General features: G+C 34.5%; 5 protein-coding genes across 5 annotated transcripts; 3 read left to right on the forward strand and 2 right to left on the reverse strand.

Annotated features, from left to right (window-relative positions):
• Positions 1-451: 451 nt before the first annotated feature.
• DFA_02985 (uncharacterized protein) lies at positions 452-1,716 on the reverse strand (the record flags this gene model as incomplete). The annotated part of the gene is made up of 2 exons (XM_004362535.1): positions 452-764; positions 869-1,716. The coding sequence occupies 2 exons, from the start codon at positions 1,714-1,716 to the stop codon at positions 452-454; spliced, it is 1,161 nt and encodes a 386-aa protein (XP_004362592.1).
• A 442-nt stretch (positions 1,717-2,158) lies between these two features.
• Positions 2,159-7,767, reverse strand: DFA_02986 (uncharacterized protein; the record flags this gene model as incomplete). The annotated part of the gene is made up of 11 exons (XM_004362536.1): positions 2,159-2,827; positions 2,921-3,906; positions 3,983-4,148; positions 4,492-4,646; positions 4,715-5,074; positions 5,546-5,597; positions 6,180-6,444; positions 6,516-6,706; positions 6,786-6,882; positions 7,448-7,481; positions 7,680-7,767. The coding sequence occupies 11 exons, from the start codon at positions 7,765-7,767 to the stop codon at positions 2,159-2,161; spliced, it is 3,063 nt and encodes a 1,020-aa protein (XP_004362593.1).
• A 56-nt stretch (positions 7,768-7,823) lies between these two features.
• On the forward strand, positions 7,824-10,991 carry DFA_02987 (uncharacterized protein; the record flags this gene model as incomplete). The annotated part of the gene is made up of 5 exons (XM_004362537.1): positions 7,824-7,938; positions 8,018-9,223; positions 9,301-10,118; positions 10,210-10,786; positions 10,825-10,991. 5 exons carry the CDS (start codon positions 7,824-7,826, stop codon positions 10,989-10,991), a joined length of 2,883 nt encoding a protein of 960 aa, XP_004362594.1.
• Positions 10,992-11,343: 352 nt separating this feature from the next.
• DFA_02988 (uncharacterized protein) lies at positions 11,344-11,799 on the forward strand (the record flags this gene model as incomplete). Its single annotated transcript, XM_004362538.1, has 1 exon — positions 11,344-11,799. One exon carries the CDS (start codon positions 11,344-11,346, stop codon positions 11,797-11,799), a length of 456 nt encoding a protein of 151 aa, XP_004362595.1.
• Positions 11,800-13,656: 1,857 nt separating this feature from the next.
• On the forward strand, positions 13,657-15,924 carry DFA_02989 (uncharacterized protein; the record flags this gene model as incomplete). The annotated part of the gene is made up of 4 exons (XM_004362539.1): positions 13,657-13,964; positions 14,041-14,315; positions 14,376-14,884; positions 14,962-15,924. 4 exons carry the CDS (start codon positions 13,657-13,659, stop codon positions 15,922-15,924), a joined length of 2,055 nt encoding a protein of 684 aa, XP_004362596.1.
• Positions 15,925-16,115: the final 191 nt, after the last annotated feature.

Here is a 16,115-nt window from a genome sequence, read left to right on the forward strand (position 1 = left end):
GATGGAATGTGTGATCCTAACACAAAACTTAATATAATCTCAATGGGATGGAGTGGTGGTGAGTGTGTGTCAGTGTTTGTGTGTGTGTGACGGTGAAAGTTAAAGTGTGTTAAGATGTTGTTGGTTTTTCAATCCACAACCCACCTTTTTCCACTTCTCCCTCATCTTTTTTCTCTCTCTCTCTTCTGACGTTTGGTTGGTGTATGTTGGCGCCAATTTATATATATATATATATATATATAAACAAACGTCTTTCTTAAACCTTCTATTTATAAATTGATTCGTTCGTTCGTTCGTTCATTCGTTCGTTCTTTTACTCTTCGTTTGATATTGTAATGTTCATTTTTATCTATCCATCTGTTCTTAAAATAGTAGTTTTTAAAAACTGCAGCTGTTTCCAGAGTAATCCGTGTGTTGTGGGGGTGAGGTGAATGATTCATTCATTTCTTGTTTATGAATCAATATCCATGGCAGCTGGTGGTGTTGATGGTGACAATGGTTTACTACCTTTTGTCATTGTTGTTGTTGTTGTCGTTGTTGATATAGTTGGTGGTGTCATTACAGAGGATGTGGTGGTAATATTACTATTATTATTATTATTATCGGAAATAGGACTGGTTACCATCTGATTGTTTTCGTCATCATCTTTCATATAGTATCTTTCATAAATATATTCTTCACGTCGTTTTTTTTCAATTTGTTTACGGATTGCACTTGTTATTATATCCTTTGGTTCTGAATAAAGAATCATTGCCATTGATTTACTAAATGTGATAAAAATAGATAGACAAAAAGGTTGGTTAGTAAAGGTTAGGGTTTTACATTTTGTGTGTTCATATATATATATATATATATATTTGTAACTTACTTTCCGGGAACATCAATAGAATGAGGTGAAAGAGAAGGAATTTTACCAGATAGGATCGATTGAATTTGTTGTTGATTCGGCGACGACGACGACGATGATGGTAGGTTATCCAATACTTTAATTTCCTTTATATTATTATAGTCGATTGGCAATAAAGTCTGAGAGGCAGTAGATGAATGGGCGAGTAATAGAGGTGATGCTTTCTTGTCACCAGCTTCTTCTTCCTTGGCTCTAGAAAGAGGTGATGGTGATAGTCTTGCACGAGGAGACATTTGTTGTTGAAACAATAAATTCAACGTCGGTGAAGAAGATGATGATGATCCATTTGTATTTGGATCAACAGGTATAATTGATAATGATCTATTATTATTATTATTATTATGAATATTTGAATCAAGTTCAATTTGATTCAATGCAATAGAATTAATTGGTTGAAGTTGAGATTGTTGATTAAAAAATGTTAAACTATTATTATTATTATTATTATTATTATTATTATTATTATTATTATTATTATTGTTATTTGTAAAAGGATTTAAATTACCTAAATAACTATTGGTTGGGTTGATAATAGGAGTAGTTGTGGTGGTCGGTGTAATGACAGATGGAGTGAGAAGGGTTGCTTCGTTGTCACCACCCATGACAATCGGATCGTTTAGTGACAAGACACCAATGCTTTCAGCCATTGCCTGTGAAAGGAATCTCTTGTTGTTTCGAATACTGTCAAATGTATCTTCGGCTTCACTCGTCACACCACCAGAGTTTTCGATAGCTCTTCGTTTCAACTTTCCATAATACGATGATGAGGGAGGGTATATACTATCATGACTATTACTTCTACTATGCATGCTCCCATTAGGTCCTCCAAACTTGTTCAAATTCATCCTTTTAATCTAATTTGTTGTTTAAATAAACATATATATAAATATATAGTCTCCCTAACAGATAAACATAGGGGGGGTATTAATATGTATCTATCTTTGTATTTTTTGTTAACAACATTAATATCATACAACAAGCAACAACTCCTACTCTCGAAATTGCATTCTCATTTTAATTAAATTGCAATAAAAATTAAATTAAATTTAAACTGAATTTCGATAATTATTTCAGGTGTGGGATGGTGATTCCCCGTTTTACACATCTTTTGTTTGCTTGAATAAAAAAATAATCAATCACAATGAAGATTATATTATTCTTGAAAAATGATATATACTATTGATTTTTTGATACTTTTTTTTTTATGACTATGTTTATTATTATTATTATTATTAATATTATTCATTTTGATTAATATTCATTATTATTTTGTTGTTGTTGTTGTTGTTGTTGTTGGTAGGTGTTGATATCTTCTGTACTTGTTATTATATCCATTTCTATTGGGGCTTCTCTATTTGGTGGTCTGTTTGTTGGTGGTCGTTTTATGAATACAATGACTAACACTACTACTATAATAGAGAGTAGTGCAGCCGATAAGACAACAGCGACTATGATAAATGTCCATTGGTCAGATGTCTCTTCAGTACACTCATATGGCAGATTGGAGTCATCTCCAAGAATGAGTGCGTTGAAGACGGGATCGAGTTCAACCGATTGAGAGAATCTAGGTATGTGGAATGTGGTTAAAAGGTTGAATTTTCGACTTTTCCAGATTTGTTGAGCGACTGGATCATCGTTTGTGAGAAGTGTTACTTTGGATGGAATGATTGTCGAGTTGTCGATAACCATTCTACTTGCTATTTTACAGTTTAATAGTGTTCTTCCAACTTGAACTCTGGTCCATATAATCTGATCACCACGAGATATATCACTTCTGACTTTTAGCTTACCACACTTGTCAAATTCTACTGAATCTGATTGTGTATGGAATATCACCTGTAATGTATTGATCGGTGATGACCATACCCAATTAATGATTTTAACAGTGCACTTGATTGAATTTGGTGATACTTGAATATCCTCACCTAAAAATGAACTCGTGTTGGTGTCATGGAATTGATTTACACTGACTTGTTATAGTGTGCGTTGATTGAACATTCTTGCATTAAATACCAATTCACCAGAAGATGTCTTCTCCTCCTCTTGCGTCCACACGAGATTGTCAATTGATAACGTTTTAATAACCGATTTATCGTGATTGATTTCACGAATGAATTGTATACCAGTTGTGAAATTGACAATCACACCACTAATCGTTTGGTCTGTTGATAAAAGTGACATGCCGTTATCCCAAACGGTTGTGTTTAGTAACTGACTACGATTGACCAACTCTGAACAATCCAATAGGGGTTCATGACCACTGTTACATTTGCATGACCCAAACGTGGTATGCAAAATGCCATGTGACGAGCAATTGTTAAGACACTCTTTCGCAAGAGATACAACTTTGGTTGTAAGCATTCCACCAACTCCAATTTTAACAGTATAATTTAGATCGGTTGAATAAGGTTCAACTCTACCCAATGAACAACTAATTTGTTGATAGTTGTTTTCAATAAACATTGGTGATTTACATTGACTTCCTTGAATCGAAATCAAAACATATGAACTATCTTTTCCAAAATGATTACCATTGATTGTAACCTGTGATGCTTGTCCAGGTATAATACTAGTAATATTGTCAATCATCGGTGCATCACTAAAATGAAATGTAATCAATGGTGCGCAATAATTAACATTTTCAATCTTGGATGACACGGTTCTATCATTAATATTATATAGAATATTATTTGATGGTGTAACATTTGAAGTATCATCATTATAATACAATGGAGATGGTGTCCCTTTGAGTGGACCATTATTTCTTGTAAAACTATTATCACTACTGTTGTATGAGACACCCTGCCAAAATCTAAATTCATGGTAGTCTTTGATATTCAATGATTGACTAAAACATTGATACATTTCTTCAGATTCTATTGCACCAATATATGGAGCATTTGGTGTTGCTCCCATTTTTACCTTGTCAATCATTACTTGATTGACTGTTTCATATTCTCCACCAAATAGAATGGTTGAATGGAATTGTTTGTCACATACTATTGAAAAAAGACTATTGCATTAGAAATCAAACTATAAAATAATAATATTATTCAATCATTTATATATACATACAAATATAAGGTTTATAGGTTTGAGTATAAACATCATCAACTGATATTGAAATGGGAAGCAATTTGGTAGTTGTATTAAGAGATGTTTCGAGTTGACAAAAAAATCTGATTTGATGATGCAAACATAATATTACATGGAATATTAGATGTTGAAACATTAACAGATACTATATTATTACTGTGTTATCACCAAAGTTATCACCAATCAGTGTAATCAATCCATTAGCAGTGAATGATGGATAGACAGCTTTGATAAATGGTGGATATGGTTGCCATGCATAGTGTGTTGAGCTGACTCCACTAGCATCTTGAACAGTGACATTATGAAATCCATATAGACGTGGAACAGTACAAGTGACTGATGTTTCATTTGTTTGAGTTATTTGACATGATTTTTCAAGTTGTTTGGATGGATTGGAAAAATGTAATGTTGATTGTTTGTATGTTGAATTGTGTTAGATTGTTGATTGTTATTGATCCTCCATTTGTACCGATTGATGGAATATATACCTCTGAAATTGGTTGTATTTCACATAATGCTGCATAAACTTGATCATTATAACCATTATCATTATTAAAATTCCAAGTCGGTCTTCTGATGTAAATATATTGATCTTTAGCAGCAAGAGTTAAAGATGGTTCACCTGCATCGAATGGACAATATCCTTTAATAAAACAAAAATAATTAATACAATTAATTTTATAAAGAGTTGATACTATTAAACAGGCATACCCCAACATTGACCAGTATACATATTAAATAGTGGTTGATTGGTTCCTGGTCCACTTGAATAGGTGTAATTCCCAATACCTCTGATGTCTTTACCAGAGACCCATGCTGTTGTACTCAAATTGGTTTTAATAAAATCCCATTCTTGTTTTGATTCAATTGTGACAAGATATGATTTAAATGTACTGCTTTTGGAACCCTCACATAGGCGAATCGCCTCTGTGATTGAAGGAGTAGCCAAAAATAATCCTTTGTATGTGTGACCATTCCCTCCTTCTGAAGTTGGCCAATCAAATGTATTCGGGTCTTTTTCACAATGAATGTAACTAATATTCAACAATAAAAGCATTAAAACAGCTACTACTATTACTATTATATGTGACATTGTGATGTATTATTTTTATCTATTATTATTATTATTATTATCTCTCTCTCTCTTTTACTTTTATGAGTGCCAAACTATACACTTTATCACTCCTTTTAAATGATGTCACTTTTGGCGACAGTTGGTTGACTAAACATCATTTTGAGTGATTCCCATCCCATCTATTGACCGATCGATGCCAACAATCAATCAATCAAACCCAATTTCTTTGAGTCCAAAAAAAATGGCAGTCAGCACCACGCCATAGCTGTGCATCGACAGACACAAACCACCGGTCGATATAAACCATTATATTATTTCGGTTGCTTTGGTTTATGTTGTTTGGCTTTGGGTGTATATATATATATATGTTTGTGTGTGGCGGTGATGATTAGACAGTTGAACTTCCAACGAGAGAGAATGTATGGTCAAGTTGTTCTTTTGTTTGTTGACATCATAATCTCGCATACATCCTGTCTTCTCTCTTTCTATATGTTGTTGTTGAAGGGAAGGTAGGATCGGCTATTATTATTAGAATATTATTATTATTGTTGGGGGGTTACGTGTCTTTGATGTTGATATTCCAAGCAAGATTTCTACTTGCAGGTGTTTAATGATATCATTGATTGATCAGTCACATTGAAGGTTTGTTGTTAAAGACAATGATGGTGATCATTTGATGATATATGATAAACTCAACAACATGTTTGTATCTGTAGATTGTTGTACAACATGTTACTATTATCTATCACATCATTGAATTGAATGAGAAATATCTATCTATCTATCTATCTATCTGTCTGTGATGAAACGTTCATAAATAAGATAATTATCTGATTGTTCGATTGATAAACAAAATCGAGATAGAGTATTAAAATTTTTTTGAAAAGTATTAATTAAATTAAATTAATACTTTGCACTTTGCCATGATCAAAATAAATAGAATAAAATAATAATAATAATGATATTGATATTGATATCAATCAAATGATTTATTAAATATACACTGGTTGGTTTGGTTGGTTAGGAAACAATATGTTCAACAACACCTTCAGTAATTAAATTGGCAACATCTGAACGCTTCAAAAAATGGCTAGTATTTACTTTGAGATTGACAGTGGCACCGGAATTTAAGATGACTTCGCCAAACTCTTTGATGACACGTACCTCTATCAACAGGTCTTTGGGCGGTTGGTTGATATCTACTGTTAGATCCATACCAATATTTTGATGATACTCTGCCAACAACTTGTCGTGATTGGTAAAGAATTGTATTTCATTGACAGACATGTGTTCTTTAAAGTGGCTATCCAAGACACCACTTCCACTATTCCATCTAAATTCTTTAATTCTTTCTAATCTTTCATTTCTACAAATTCATACATATATATCTAATTAGTAATCGGATTGAATCTGAATATTATTATGTACATAACATACAAATAAGCCAATATACATCTTTTATTCCTATCAACACTAGTCTTTAAAACTATATTATAAGGACTCTTTGATTTATCATAGTGATGACTACTATAATTATCATTGTCATCATCACCATCATCATCATTATATTCATTAAATTCTCTTTCCAATGCTCTTATTTCATCTATTGTTTTCTTGATTGCTGCTTCCTACAAAGAACACATTTTTTGATTATTAGTATTACTATAATAATAATAATCCAACCAACCTATATAGTCAGTCTCATACATTATATAAAGGTAAACTTTCTGATCTTCGAAGTTCTCGTAATATCTCTATTGCCTTTTCTGTGTACATCTCTTTCTCTCTCTCTCTCTCTTTCTTTCTTTATATAAGTAATAATCTGATTGATCAGATATGATATTGAAAACACTCATAAACGAACCTAACCAAAGCTAAGATTGCTTGAATTTTGGAGGGAAATTTTAATTTAAATCATCGTACATCAAAATTGAGTTTTTCGAGTGCATGTATAGTAGTAGTAGTAGTTAATCAGTATATATATATATATATATATTGGTTGATTGACTAATACCAAAGTATTTATTTGTTATATTTGTACAAGTACGAATAATAATTAGTATGAAAAAACCCAAACCATCTTTAGATTCTATCGCAAAGATTTTTTGGGAGCGCCCCTTCCCTTGTTTTTGTTTTTTATTTTTTTGTACACACTCAGCTCACTTCAAAAAATAGCATACACACCTTTTTTTCATGTTCTTTGCTGTGTCGTAAAAGTTAGTTGTAGAAGTAGTAGAAGTAGTAGTAGGAGTACATCAAAGAGTTTGATTATATAGATCACATCATTGTAATATAGAGATCATCATCAATCATAATAGATAGATAGATATAGATAAATCTATAGAATTCATACCCAAGGTCATACATACCCCTCATCAAACCAAATCCAAAGGAGATATTTAGCTAGAAACTTTGAAATCAATCAAAATCTAGATTATCATCACACAACCCAACCTCCTTTTTTTTTGATACTCAATCCTCCATTATCATCAACAACATCTTCTTCTTCTTCGATCAGTCACACAAACAACAACAACAACAACAACACCGAATACACAATACATACACACATCTCTCCAACTTGCCTACTTACATACATACAATACAAAAGTAGATATTTTTTCAAATAATAATAATAGTAAGAGAGATCTCTCTGATCTGTTCTGATCACCTCCATCCATCCATCCATTTCATTGTATAATAATAATTAATAATAATAATTTGTAATAACAAAAGATTCAAGCCATGTCGTATAGCGAAAAGACAGGCACTCAACGTAGAACTGGTGGCGCCAACACCAGAGCCAAATCCTCTTTATTCCAAGTTCAATTTGAGGGTGGTAAACAATTAAAGACTGCTCGTAAGTTAATAATAATAATAGATCAACTCTCTCTTTCACACATTCTAACAAACATTTATCTTTCTATTTTTGTTTTTAGAACAAAAATCATATAGTATACCAAATAGAGCAATTGAAGATTTAGCAAACAAATTAAAAGATCCAAAGGCAACGACAGGAGAACCAATATTCATGTCACCTGATGGAACCTTTTACGATATCAACTATCTTCCCGTCTTTAAACACAAAGTACCTGACCGTGCCACACTAAACAACTATGCATCGGTCAATTTTGACGAAGATGAAGAGGAGTCGTTGCAAGAGCAACTATTCCATCTCTACAACACCATTCCACAGATCGACGAGTTTGACAACTTTTTCGACTATGAACAAGCCTTTTTGGCGTGGAAGTTTGCCGTAGAGACCATCTTTCAAGACATCCGACTTCCATACGCTGGAGGTCGTGCCTACTACCGTCCCCGTGTCTCAGACTATCAACGCGGACGTGACAATAGCACTTTTGACTATCGTCCATCAGTGTCGTCGTTTTCACACGAAGGCGACAGCGACGAAAAGAGCGATCCCCTCAACAGCAGCGAGATAATGGACGACGAGGTCGGTGGCCTCGCCGACAGCTCCGAGCCGTTTGACGTGTCAATGTTGCGTCAGGATCTCATTGACAGCGAGCCGTGGGATTCGCATTTGTACCCAGTCGAGCCACAGCCAGCCGACTACAACACCTACGAAGAGTACGAAGAAGCACTCACTCGTTGGGCTTCCGTCTCTGCACAGTTGCCATTCCTCCCACCACATGCCTCCCAACTCAAGGATCTCATTCCCATCCAAGCCATCTCTCGTGGTGACAATGACTCGTTTATCTCGATTGTCTCTTCCGAGTCCAAGGCTGAGCAGTTGGCCAAGCAGACGGCATGTATCCGATCGGGTATCCACGAGGTCTTGTTCTTTGACAATGACGTCGGTGTCAACTACACCCAAGTCATGACCTCGCTCGCTGCCAACAATCCAACTGTCCTCCCCGATGATGTTGCATCATCGACCACGTCGTCACCTTCCCCCTCATTATTATCTGTACACTTTTCCAAAGATGCCATCTTTTCCAGTGCATCTCAACCCATCAAACAAAACATTCGTGGTATCGTCAACAATTTGCTCCAAAAGAGACAACAAAACCTTACCACCCACAAGTCCTATGTCCTACCACTCCTCCCTCGTATTCATGGTACTCTTTCACCTTCAATGCCTTCACTTACAAAACCAAATAATAGTTTAAAAAATACTCACCTTAGTATGTTAAAAAAATAGAAACAACAAATGATATATATAATATTAATATTATTTATTTAATTTTTTAATTTTTTATAGGAAGAACAGATTTAACACCAGAACAATTAAAAGGATGTCTTGATTGTCCAGCAAAGGTTGGAGGACAAAATGTAAACTTTAAGATTCCAATTCATGATATTATATTTGATTTTAATAGATTAAAGACTGATCCATCGTATGCACCTGTCATTATCAATCAATTCCGTACATTGAATACCGCCGATAGACATAATCCACACTTTTCATGGTACAATCCATTGGTGACATCGTCGACCCACCAAAAACACCGTGATGACATTGACCAAATCATCACCTCGCAACACCGTATCACCAAAGACTCGCTCGACTATTCCAACATTTCTGAGATTCTCTATGGCAACATGTACTTGGACAAGTTTTCCGATTTGCTAGACACCTCGTTTTCCGAGGATTTCGATGGTGGAAAGAGTTATGCCACTGTCATTACCAAGTGTATCAAACCAGAAAACATTGATGAACTACTCAGTCTCGTTCAATGCTCCAAGAGCCCAATGTTTCATGCCAAAATGTCGTTCCTCGTGATGAATTTGTTCTCTGGTAACCAGGGTAGTCCAATCATTGAGCGATTGATTCAAAACAAGGATGTCAAGAACCTCTCACTCCTCACCTACTCGTTTGACTATCTTTCCGATCTCCCAATCGATCTTTATCCATGGTCTGATGAAACCTACACCCTTGTCAAACAAGTTCTCGGTGACTCTATGGAAAATCTTATCAAACTTACTTTTTGTTATTATTATCTTACTGTCATTGCAAGAGTATTGGATATTCATGTACATTTATATTATAGTAAATCTGTTGTAAATAATTCTAAAGTTGTAAGTAGAAAAAAATAGAAAAAAAAATAGAAAAGAAAAAAAAAGAAATATTTATTTATTTATTTATTTATCTTTTATTTTCTATTTCTAGTCATTAGCACATAGTATGGCAACTTTATTACAACAAAATACACCAGATATTTTGGATAAATTATTTACAGGTATTAAACATAGAAGTTCGACAGTATCATCATTTTGTTTGTTTGTATTGTTGCAATTTATGCATAATCAGGAAGGTATGGCCATCCACAATTGTTTGCGTGCCGATAGTTCATTCCTCTTTGAACGTGTCAAGGGTGTGTGTGACAGCAAGATGAAGCATGTCCAGTTTGCTGCCCGTCGTCTCTTTTCAGTGTTGGCCAAGGCTCCATGGATCGATTTCATCTACAAGGAATACACCAAGGATCCAGAGTCGGCAGTCCGCGACTTTTTGGGCGACGATGATAAAAAGCCATCGAATTTGTTGCTCGAAATGACAATGGACTTTTTCAATGTTGCTCTTGACCGCACCATGGAAGTTGTCAATGCATCCAACCCCATTTCCAACACGACTATCAATACCACCCCCCCTCTTACACCGGTCGGCTCACCTCCACCTGCTCCAGGCGGCACTCTCACACCAACCATCACGATTGGTATCAAGAACAAGTTTTTGTTTGTCTTGGACGGTATGTTGTTCCACACGCTGCTCCAGTTTGTCTTTAAGAACCCCAAGAACGTGTCGTACCAGATGAGTATTGCCACGCAGATGCTCGCCAAGCTGGCCACCACCCACTGCAAGCTCGGCACGATCAATGCCACGCAAGACGTCAAGACATCGCAAAAGAAGTGGGGCAACTGCCTCTTGTCGCTGTCGCCAACCGACGTGCGTAGCATTTCCACCCGTATATCGGATACCAGCAACTCGACCGGTGTCAATGCACAAATGTCGTACACGATCCGTCGCAACTTGCTCGCTTGTATGCGTCACCTCTTCAAGTACTACCCAGTGTTTGAGATTATCAAAAAGGAGGAGGATTTCTATTCTCGTTTGCTCTCGTTTTGTCGTGAAGGTTTCTCGCAAGAGTTTAACCGCGAGGCCTGGTGTCTGTTGTACCAGATCATGAAGAACCACGGTGGCACACTCGAGCAGTTGGCCAAAGACAACCTCACCTCGTTTATGGAGTTGGTCGGTACGAGCTCGCACACCACCGTCATTACCAACGGTCTGCACTACATCACCAAGATGTTTACCATCTCGACCACCAGCACTGACAATTCGAAAAAGATCAAGAACGACAAGGTTCTCGAAAAGGATCTCAAGGCACTCAACTCTCTTTTCATCAACAAACGTCTCTTTATCAAGATTCACATGATCTACAAGAGATACATCAATACCCAGCCAGGTCTTGCTTTTATCGAATTGGCCAAGTTCTACAACATCATGTACACCTCTGAAAACTGTTCCAAACTCTTTAAAGACACCATCAAAAAGACAGAGTACAAGGAAGGTCTCGAAAAGATCGGCACCATGTACGACCCATCCAGAGAAATTCAACCAGAACCCGAAAAGCCCTCCTCCTCTTCACCTTCTACCGCTTCTCCCAATCAATCTCCTGCTCCATCTCCTCAAATCGTACCTAAACCATCAAGTAGTGGTTTCTCTAACTTTTTGGGTAGATTTGGTAAAGATAAAAAATAATATTAAAAATAAATTAAAAAAAATATATATATTTCTCAAAGATCCCAAATATTTTTATTATTATGTGTCTCTAATTCCACCTAATTAATTAACCACCTCAACTTGAAACATGTAAATCAATGTCAATGGCACCATCTTGTTCGTTGCCACATGTAGAATTGTATGGCCAGTCGCATATCTTTTGGTTATCATTCCACTCTAATCCAGAAGGGCAAGGCATTACAACAGGTGTGCCAGTTTTTTCACCAGGATCAACTGTGCATTGAATGAATGTGTTACAATTGCCAGGGTTCTGATACAGGCAATCCTTTGGTCCTAAGCACTTGGTAGCCCAATTCATTATCCAATTGGAACTATTTAAAGGTTTTGATTTAATCAAAACCATCACTGTTTATTTTAAAATAATTAATTAATTTAATTAACAGTGTTCAGCATAATTCAAACTATCCTTTTTTAAACAGCAGATTAGATTGGATTTTAATAGTATCTGGGGGTAGGTTTGGATTGGGTGATAAATTTTTTAGGGTTGTCATCTTTTTGTGCACAATGCATATTGGTATGTTTGCAAATTTCAGTTATTAATATATATTTTCATCAAAACCAAAGATAAAAAGATTTGTGGACAGGTTACATTTAGGTCGAAATTTAAAAGAAGAGATAAAATGGTGATAATCTGATAGACTTATTTTTTTTAAAGTTGTAAGTTACATTTTAAACCCCTCTTTAGTTGATCAGCTAGTCCTTTCGATTGGGTGTGTTGGGTCAAACATGACCTCTCTTCCACCCACCTATTGGTCTATATATTTATATATTTTTAAATTTGTATTCAGTTTTGAATCAATCAAATAAAGTGTACCGATAAATAATTGATACCCAAATAATTGTTAAAAGAAAGATTATCCAATTAAAATACCAATATTACTATTATTTTTTATTATTGTTACTACCATTTTGGTGAGTCTGATATTAGCATTTTCCAACTTCCAATTACATTGTGATCGTCTGTTCTGTCAGAGTTGCCACCATTTAAAACGAACGACGAAAGTTGAGAGAACCAATTTCGCCAAAAATAAATATTATTTCGATTTTCGTAAACCATGTATGTGTTCTCTTTTCTTTTTTCTTTTTCATTCATCAAGATAGTTTATCCTTTTTATTTATTCATAATTGAACACTAAACTATCTATGATGGAGGAAGATGATTCCAAGTATCTATACGAGTACTTGTAGAACAGATATCTGATCCAACCAATCTAGATTCGATGAAATGTCATAGTCGAAAACAAACAACAAGTAAGAATGATCAACACACTTTGTTGCCAATGACAAGAGAGATAGAGAGAACTCTTTTGTCATTTTTCACAAAGGATCATGATTGCTTTTTGTGTTGTCTAGACAACAAGATTCAAATCGATTGGGAATGATTATAACTCGTTCAAATGATTCCTCTCTACCTATTCATTCTCTTGTCGTATTGGTATACCAATAGAAATACTTTTCTTTCAATGGTGTACCAATACTACAAGAGGAACTGACTGAACAGTGGTTCATATATATATATTCAAAAGAAATAAGAAAGCCTTTCTCTACTACAAGAACAACATTGTATGTATAAGCTGTGCATAAGAAGAAGAAAAAGGGTTGTTTGTTTCAAACACTAATTTTCGATGAAATTAAATCAATAAAACTTTTTTGGTTGGTTTGGTCACTCAAAGTCTATTTTATGGTGATCTAAAAATATCTTTATCTTTTATCAACAAACAACAATAATGTTTAAATAGCAACAAGATCAATGATGGATTATTATTATTATTATTATTTATTCTTCTTATCTTCTATATATTTAAATAAACCAATATGTTAATATTAGTTAAAGCAACAACCAATACATTCTCATTAGATGTAGATGCCAATGATACCATTAGTGTATTGATTACCAAGGTGGCTGATAGAGCATCATTAGAACCATATCAATTCCAATTATTGTTTGCTGGTGAACCTATGGAACCTACTGCAACGGTATCATCACATGGCATTAAAAGAGAGTCTACTGTACACTTGAACATCATCAAATATCTTTCATTCGATGTCCAATACGATGGTGAAATCTATGAAAATATTCAAATTGCTAATAATGCAGGTGTAACCGTTCGTCAATATAAATCGTATGTTTAGAGTACCAAAAGATTAATCTTTAAAAAGAGACTCAACCAACTAATCCATAATCATTATCATTTCTAGTCAAGTAATTGCTCATATTAAAGAAATAAAACCAGAGATTAAATCAAAATATCAATTGGAATTGAAACAAGGTAATAGTGTTTTACTAGATTCTTCATTGTTACACAAGGTTACAGACAAGAGTACATTGATCCAAGTGATTTACCAAGATACTCCTACACCACCACCCATAGCTGCCAACCAACAAGCCCAACAACAACCAACTGAGCCAGAGATTGATAATAGTGAATTTGTTGCTCACTTTATCGAGAATTCAATCTCAAATGATGTTGAAAGTATGTCATCAATATATATACAAACAAAGACTTTATTTATTAATTATTATTTATTTTTAGTTGTATTTGTATTTGATACAACTGGATCAATGAGTTCAGTATTAAAAGAAGTACGTACCAAAGTAGTAGAGACTATTACAAGATTGATGAAAGAGATTCCATCGATTAGAATTGGTATTATGGGTCTTGGAGACTATTGTGATGGTCTTAATGTACTCAATACTTGTGACTTGACATCTGATATATCAAAGTTGGTTAATTTTGTAAACAAGACTCCATCGACTGGAGGAGGTGATGAACCAGAAGCTTACGAATATGCATTACTAAAGGCAAAGGAACTCAGTTGGTCAAAACACACCTCTAAAGCATTGGTTATGATTGGTGACTCTCCCCCACATTCTCCTCAATTTACATCACTCAAGATTGATTGGGTTGCCGAGACTGACAACCTCGAAGCCATGGGAGTTAAAATTTATGGTGTAGTTTGTATGCATGAAAGACATAGATTCTTTTATCAAACTATCTCTGAACGTACTGGTGGTCTATGTCTTAGTTTTAATAGATTCAATGTAAATATTAATTATATAATAGATATTTAATTAATTATATTCTATTTATTAATAATATTATTTATTTCCATATTTAGTTAATTACTGAAATGTTTTTAGCAGTTTGTTTTAGAGAATCATCTGGTAACAAATTAAAGGAATTTAGAAAGGAGGCAGAGGTTAATGGTGATGCTGAAATGTCAAGAATGTTTGATCAATTGGAAAGACCCAATTATGTAGTGTCAACTAAAATGTATGATGATGAGGGTGACCAAGCCAGTAGTTCAACTGCTGCTACTCCAGCAGAAGAAACATCAGGTGCAACTACACCAGAACAAAAGGAACAAGAACCACCAAAACAAGTCATCAAAAAGAGATTTGGTGTGTTGACCAGCCCTCAATACTTTAGTCATGACTATGGAGGTTCATTCATCAATGTCAAGGGTAACCTCTTTGTAAATAGTAGCAATCAAAGATATAAATACCTTCAACCAGTTGTTGCCATGGCCATTGGCAATCTCCATATTGGTTTTACTACACTTTCCAAGGCTGTCATCAAAAGTCATATTCATGGCAGAGCCAAAATATACTTTCACGACTATAGAATGGAACCAGTTGCCACTGCTCCCCAACAACGTTCTATCTATATCGCTTGTTATGCCACCAATAATATAGAGTCATTTAACCAATTGGAAAACAGTATTAGAGAAATCAAGAAAATGCATCCAGAGTGCAATATGGTTTTAGTTGGAATTAAACCAAACACTAAAAAGAAAAATTCTACTACTGATGATATTACATCTAGTACATCTAGTACATCTACAACAACTACTAGTACCACTACTACAAGAAGTAGATCAAAATCATTTTTATCATTTGGAAGCAACAAGGATAAATCAAGTTCGGGTTCAGAAGGCACCATTACAAAGGAAATGAGACAAATGTTGGTTAGAAATTCAGGATTACAAGGTGATATTGAATACTCTATCGATGACTATTCATCTATGGAAACCCAATTGGCAAAGATTTGTAAAAAACTTGGTCACAAGTTTGAAAAATAAATAAATATAATACTAGGTATACCTTTTTTTTTGTACATTTATTAAACCAATGAACGAATTATTATCAAATCAATGGAATATTTTATATCTATAATATTTAAAAGGTTAAAAGAGATTGATTGACCTGAGGGATAAAAAAAAACAAAAAGGTTAGAAAGGAAAGTCGCAAGTGTTATAATATGTTTTTATTT

This window comes from Cavenderia fasciculata (genome assembly GCF_000203815.1).
Source record: "Cavenderia fasciculata unplaced genomic scaffold Scf_Dfasci-G-b-205a01.r1-3, whole genome shotgun sequence".
Classification (NCBI taxonomy): domain Eukaryota; phylum Evosea; class Eumycetozoa; order Acytosteliales; family Cavenderiaceae; genus Cavenderia; species Cavenderia fasciculata.